At 51.4% G+C, this 7,663-nt stretch overlaps 1 protein-coding gene across 6 annotated transcripts in view; it reads right to left on the reverse strand.

Moving 5' to 3' along the window:
* Window positions 1–2,508, reverse strand: part of ints13 (integrator complex subunit 13) — a 63,376-nt gene extending 60,868 nt beyond the window's left edge. For 5 of the 6 annotated variants that reach the window (XM_048554086.2, XM_048554082.2, XM_048554087.2 and 2 more), the window contains exon 1: window positions 2,100–2,508. In XM_048554086.2, coding sequence (XP_048410043.1) covers window positions 2,100–2,324 — 225 coding nt within the window. In that variant the 5' untranslated portion in view covers window positions 2,325–2,508. The remainder of the gene's footprint in view (window positions 1–2,099) is intronic. The other variant, XM_059654709.1, reaches the window with a different exon arrangement.
* Between the last annotated feature and the right edge of the window lie 5,155 nt (window positions 2,509–7,663).

The raw sequence follows: 7,663 nt of genomic DNA on the forward strand, positions 1-7,663 counted from the left end.
GTTTGCAATATATATTAAAAATGGAATGTCAACACTCCAGGAGCCACACATTTCCCATTCTATATTTCATACAATCATTGAGCACAGAAGATCACCATTCAGCACACTGTGCCTGTGCAGACCTTTTGACATATCAAATCAATTAGACCCTCACCCTGCACTTGCCCTATAGCCCTTCAATTTATTTGCCTTCAATACCTATATTCTGCAAGTTATCACCAAACCTGCGTCTACCTCCCTTTCAGGTAGTTCAGCCTAGATCACAACCTGCAGCATTAAAAGATCGCAATCTTTTGTCAATTATCTCAAGGTTGCTTTAAATCCACCTTCCATTTGGAAACATTTTGTTTATTTGATCAAAACCTACCACAGTAATGAATATTTCTACTAAATACCTTTAATTCTCAGTCTAAAAGAAACTAATTCCAGCTTTATTTTTGTCTCTTAAGTTAAAACCATTTTCCTTGAAGTGAACACCTCATAACAGGAGGTGTTGTGAGACCCAAATTTGACTCACAATCCAGCATATTTGAATTTGGCACATAAATGACATCTTGAAGCCTGGTATGAAGCAACACTCAAAGCTATAATCATCTATATTGTTGTGCTTTTATAATGGTCCTGCGTTTATAAAAACACACATCTTTGACTTATTAGCAGCATTGCTGCTGAGGAGGAAATATGTTTAACCTAGTTTAGAAGGTTCAAAAAACTCTGATTAGCAAGAAAAACATATTTTCATCAAGTAAGTAACTGAGCTAAAGAGAATTGAAAGCATTAAGAAAAAAAACAAAACAGATTATCTACTTCCAATAGCAGCAAGTACCATCGCTTTGAATTACACGCCCTCTCCAGTGCTAATTTTGCGGCTTAATTTATTTTCTACTTCCAACTATTTAAAATCAGACACTTATTCGTATGTAAGGAAGGTTAAAGTTAAAATTCAATATCTATTAATGCATTAAGTATTAAGCTGAGAGTTTTAGTAGGGTGATTGTTTGTGTAATTAAGTCCAATACACCAGCATATTTTCAGTGGCTGACCATTCATTACAGGTCCCTAGCCAACACAGAGCATGGAGCTCACTGTTTACCCCCAGTCTAGTGCCTATCCAAATTCAGAACTCAATTTCTTGCCCTTCTTTGTCCCAGTGTTCACTGTTGCTGCTAGGACCTGTCCTAACTCTGGTGTAAACTTGGCAAATCCCTCTTTACACACGCTCAGGAGCCCAGGTCTCTGATTCTGCCCTCATCCCACTTTCTGACCCCAAAGTCCCTTTACCAATTTTCCACGATCCCTACCCACCACCTACAGCCACATCCCCTGCCAAACACAGACAACAGTTCACAGCCTCTCATTCTCTCTTCCCTTCAAACATGCATCCAGTGTTTTTCAGTCTCGTTCCCCCAGCAATTCTGAGGGAACCTTCGCTCTTCCCTAATCAGGAACCTCGTCACTGTTTCCTCTGCTGTCTTGACTCAGACAAACGCCAGCAGCCCACTGTTCCATCACATACACTACAACACTCCATACAGGCTGCCCTGCCTTACCTTTCCAACCTGAAACTGAATCCATTCACTATGCCACACCTTTAAAACCAAAACCCCCACAACACCAAACACAGCAACCCGCACATCAATTCTGCCTTCACCTCTCTGAACTACCGTGCCCCTCACCGAGCCAAAAATCCCTCACTCTGCCTGCCTCCCTCCTCAGCACCCCCGCCATTCTGCCCCCCAAACACTTGGAACACCCCCTCATTCTGAAACCCCTCACTTTGAAAGCCCTCCCATTCTGACCCCACCATCAATTCGGAACACCCCCCCGCCCAGACCTCACTTCAGGACTCCCCCCCCTCCTATCCCTCGTTTGGAACCCTCCCTCCTCCCTCAGGAACATCCCTCCTCCTCTCCCCATCACTTCAAAACACTCCCCCTCACTTCAAGACCACCCCCTCCTCTCCCCCCTTGCTTGGACACCACCGCCCCCCCCCCCCTTCGCTTTGAACACCTCTATCTCCTTTCCCCACCCACCGCAACCCCAGGTTTTCTATCCCCACCTCCCCCGGGAGGGCCGCCAGCCGGGCCCCGGCCTCTCACCAGTTTCCGGGCCGGGAAGATGTCGTACATGATGCGGCAGTACTCCATGGCCGACTCCACGGCGCAGGTCCACAGGGATTTGGAGATGGGAGCGAGCGGGATGATGCCCGGGGCCCGGTTCTTGGTGAACATGTCGAACTCCACCGTCTGCCGGCAGGACTCGGCCATGTACGGGCAGTGATCCACCACGAACACCGTCTTGTGCGCCTCGGAGAACAACTTCATCCTGACAGAGATGGCGGCCGAGCCGGGAGGCGCCGTCAACCCGCTTCCTCAACAAAACACAAACCAAGGAGGGGGGGAAGCTTAAAAATAAACAACCGACCGCGCACCGCCGGAGAAACGATGAGACGGCCAGGCTGTCAGCTCCCCACCGCTCACCAGGCAACCAACATCCCAGAAGCATCTAGATCACGTGAGCCGCTGGGGGCGTGCACATGCGCGCGGGACCGCTACCCAGGTTGCGGTACCCCGCGCACGCAGAGTTGCCCAATGAACTCTGAAAGCAGAGCATTGCAACGGGAGGGGAATACGATGGAGCAGTTGCTGTTCCGTTACTGCAATTGGGGGGGGGACACGATGCAGTGAGTGCAATTCAATCACAGCAATGGGGGGGGGACACGATGCAGTGAGTGCAATTCAATCACAGCAATTGGGGGGGGACACGATGCAGTGAGTGCAATTCAATCACAGCAATGGGGGGGCACGATGCAGTGAGTGCAATTCAATCACAGCAATGGGGGGGGACGATGCAGTGAGTGCAATTCAATCACAGCAATTGGGGGGGACATGATGCAGTGAGTGCAATTCAATCACAGCAATGGGGGGGCACGATGCAGTGAGTGCAATTCAATCTCAGCAATGGGGGGGACACGATGCAGTGAGTGCAATTCAATCTCAGCAATGGGGGGGACACGATGCAGTGAGTGCAATTCAATCACAGCAATGGGGGGGGGACACGATGCAGTGAGTGCAATTCAATCACAGCAATGGGGGGGGAAACGATGCAGTGAGTGCAATTCAATCACAGCAATGGGGGGGGACACGATGCAGTGAGTGCAATTCAATCACAGCAATGGGGGGGGACACGATGCAGTGAGTGCAATTCAATCACAGCAATGGGGGGGGGACACGATGCAGTGAGTGCAATTCAATCACAGCAATGGGGGGACACACGATGCAGTGAGTGCAATGCAATCACAGCAATTGGGGGGGCACGATGCAGTGAGTGCAATTCAATCACAGCAATGGGGGGGGACACGATGCAGTGAGTGCAATTCAATCTCAGCAATGGGGGGGGCACGATGCAGTGAGTGCAATTCAATCACAGCAATGGGGGGGACACGATGCAGTGAGTGAAATTCAATCACAGCAATGGGGGGGGGACACGATGCAGTGAGTACAATTCAATCACAGCAATGGGGGGGGACACGATGCAGTGAGTGCAATTCAATCTCAGCAATGGGGGGGACACGATGCAGTGAGTGCAATTCAATCACAGCAATGGGGGGACACACGATGCAGTGAGTGCAATTCAATCACAGCAATGGGGGGGGGACACGATGCAGTGAGTGCAATTCAATCACAGCAATTGGGGGGGGACACGATGCAGTGAGTGCAATTCAATCACAGCAATGGGGGGGCACGATGCAGTGAGTGCAATTCAATCACAGCAATGGGGGGGGACGATGCAGTGAGTGCAATTCAATCACAGCAATTGGGGGGGACATGATGCAGTGAGTGCAATTCAATCACAGCAATGGGGGGGCACGATGCAGTGAGTGCAATTCAATCTCAGCAATGGGGGGGACACGATGCAGTGAGTGCAATTCAATCTCAGCAATGGGGGGGACACGATGCAGTGAGTGCAATTCAATCACAGCAATGGGGGGGGGACACGATGCAGTGAGTGCAATTCAATCACAGCAATGGGGGGGGAAACGATGCAGTGAGTGCAATTCAATCACAGCAATGGGGGGGGACACGATGCAGTGAGTGCAATTCAATCACAGCAATGGGGGGGGACACGATGCAGTGAGTGCAATTCAATCACAGCAATGGGGGGGGGACACGATGCAGTGAGTGCAATTCAATCACAGCAATGGGGGGGGACACGATGCAGTGAGTGCAATGCAATCACAGCAATTGGGGGGGCACGATGCAGTGAGTGCAATTCAATCACAGCAATGGGGGGGGACACGATGCAGTGAGTGCAATTCAATCTCAGCAATGGGGGGGGCACGATGCAGTGAGTGCAATTCAATCACAGCAATGGGGGGGACACGATGCAGTGAGTGAAATTCAATCACAGCAATGGGGGGGGGGACACGATGCAGTGAGTACAATTCAATCACAGCAATGGGGGGGGACACGATGCAGTGAGTGCAATTCAATCTCAGCAATGGGGGGGACACGATGCAGTGAGTGCAATTCAATCACAGCAATGGGGGGACACACGATGCAGTGAGTGCAATTCAATCACAGCAATGGGGGGGGGACACGATGCAGTGAGTGCAATTCAATCACAGCAATTGGGGGGGCACGATGCAGTGAGTGCAATTCAATCACAGCAATGGGGGGGGGACACGATGCAGTGAGTGCAATTCAATCTCAGCAATGGGGGGGCACGATGCAGTGAGTGCAATTCAATCACAGCATTGGGGGGGGACACGATGCAGTGAGTGCAATTCAATCACAGCAATGGGGGGGGGACACGAAGCAGTGAGTACAATTCAATCACAGCAATGGGGGGGGGACACGATGCAGTGAGTGCAATTCAATCACAGCAATGGGGGGGACACGATGCAGTGAGTGCAATTCAATCACAGCAATGGGGGGGGGACACGATGCAGTGAGTGCAATTCAATCTCAGCAATGGGGGGGACACGATGCAGTGAGTACAATTCAATCACAGCAGTGGGGGGGGACACGATGCAGTGAGTGCAATTCAATCACAGCAATGGGGGGGCACGATGCAGTGAGTACAATTCAATCACAGCAGTGGGGGGGGAACACGATGCAGTGAGTGCAATTCAATCTCAGCAATGGGGGGGACACGATGCAGTGAGTACAATTCAATCACAGCAATGGGGGGGGACACGATGCAGTGAGTGCAATTCAATCACAGCAATGGGGGGGGGACACGATGCAGTGAGTGCAATTCAATCACAGCAATGGGGGGGGGACACGATGCAGTGAGTGCAATTCAATCACAGCAATGGAGGGGGACACGATGCAGTGAGTACAATTCAATCTCAGCAATGGGGGGGACACGATGCAGTGAGTGCAATTCAATCACAGCAATGGGGGGGACACGATGCAGTGAGTGCAATTCAATCACAGCAATGGGGGGGGACACGATGCAGTGAGTGCAATTCAATCACAGCAATGGGAAGGGGACACAATGCAGTGAGTGCAATTCAATCACAGCAATGGGGGGGGACACGATGCAGTGAGTGCAATTCAATCACAGCAATGGGGGGGGGGACACGAAGCAGTGAGTACAATTCAATCACAGCAATGGGGGGGGGACACGATGCAGTGAGTACAATTCAATCTCAGCAATGGGGGGGACACGATGCAGTGAGTGCAATTCAATCACAGCAATGGGGGGGACACGATGCAGTGAGTGCAATTCAATCACAGCAATGGGGGGGGACACGATGCAGTGAGTGCAATTCAATCACAGCAATGGGAGGGGGACACAATGCAGTGAGTGCAATTCAATCACAGCAATGGGGGGGGACACGATGCAGTGAGTGCAATTCAATCACAGCAATGGGGGGGGGGACACGAAGCAGTGAGTACAATTCAATCACAGCAATGGGGGGGGGACACGATGCAGTGAGTGCAATTCAATCACAGCAATTGGGGGGGCACGATGCAGTGAGTGCAATTCAATCACAGCAATTAGGGGGGACACGATGCAGTGAGTGCAATTCAATCACAGCAATTGGGGGGGGGACACGATGCAGTGAGTGCAATTCAATCACAGCAATGTGGGGGGGACACGATGGAGTGAGTGCAATTCAATCACAGCAATGGGGGGGGGACACGATGCAGTGAGTGCAATTCAATCACAGCAATGGGGGGGGCACGATGCAGTGAGTGCAATTCAATCTCAGCAATGGGGGGGACACGATGCAGTGAGTGCAATTCAATCTCAGCAATGGGGGGGACACGATGCAGTGAGTGCAATTCAATCACAGCAATGGGGGGGGGACACGATGCAGTGAGTGCAATTCAATCACAGCAATGGGGGGGACACGATGCAGTGAGTGCAATTCAATCACAGCAATTGGGGGGGACACGATGCAGTGAGTGCAATTCAATCACAGCAATGGGGGGGGGACACGATGCAGTGAGTGCAATTCAATCACAGCAATGGGGGGGGGACACGATGCAGTGAGTGCAATTCAATCACAGCAATGGGGGGGGACACGATGCAGTGAGTGCAATTCAATCACAGCAATGGGGGGGGACACGATGCAGTGAGTGCAATTCAATCACAGCAATTAGGGGGGACACGATGCAGTGAGTGCAATTCAATCACAGCAATTGGGGGGGCACGATGCAGTGAGTGCAATTCAATCACAGCAATGGGGGGGGGACACGATGCAGTGAGTGCAATTCAATCTCAGCAATGGGGGGGGCACGATGCAGTGAGTGCAATTCAATCTCAGCAATGGGGGGGACACGATGCAGTGAGTGCAATTCAATCTCAGCAATGGGGGGGGGACACGATGCAGTGAGTGCAATTCAATCACAGCAATTGGGGGGGCACGATGCAGTGAGTGCAATTCAATCACAGCAATGGGGGGGGGACACGATGCAGTGAGTGCAATTCAATCTCAGCAATGGGGGGGGCACGATGCAGTGTGTGCAATTCAATCTCAGCAATGGGGGGGACACGATGCAGTGAGTGCAATTCAATCTCAGCAATGGGGGGGGACACGATGCAGTGAGTGCAATTCAATCACAGCAATGGGGGGGGACACGATGCAGTGAGTGCAATTCAATCACAGCAATTAGGGGGGACACGATGCAGTGAGTGCAATTCAATCACAGCAATTGGGGGGGCACGATGCAGTGAGTGCAATTCAATCACAGCAATGGGGGGGGGACACGATGCAGTGAGTGCAATTCAATCTCAGCAATGGGGGGGGCACGATGCAGTGAGTGCAATTCAATCTCAGCAATGGGGGGGACACGATGCAGTGAGTGCAATTCAATCTCAGCAATGGGGGGGGACACGATGCAGTGAGTGCAATTCAATCACAGCAATGGGGGGGGGACACGATGCAGTGAGTGCAATTCAATCACAGCAATTGGGGGGGCACGATGCAGTGAGTGCAATTCAATCACAGCAATGGGGGGGGGACACGATGCAGTGAGTGCAATTCAATCTCAGCAATGGGGGGGGCACGATGCAGTGAGTGCAATTCAATCTCAGCAATGGGGGGGACACGATGCAGTGAGTGCAATTCAATCTCAGCAATGGGGGGGGACACGATGCAGTGAGTGCAATTCAATCACAGCAATTGGGGGGGCACGATGCAGTGAGT

The sequence above is a fragment of the Stegostoma tigrinum genome, chromosome 25 (assembly GCF_030684315.1).
Source record: "Stegostoma tigrinum isolate sSteTig4 chromosome 25, sSteTig4.hap1, whole genome shotgun sequence".
Lineage (NCBI taxonomy): Eukaryota > Metazoa > Chordata > Chondrichthyes > Orectolobiformes > Stegostomatidae > Stegostoma > Stegostoma tigrinum.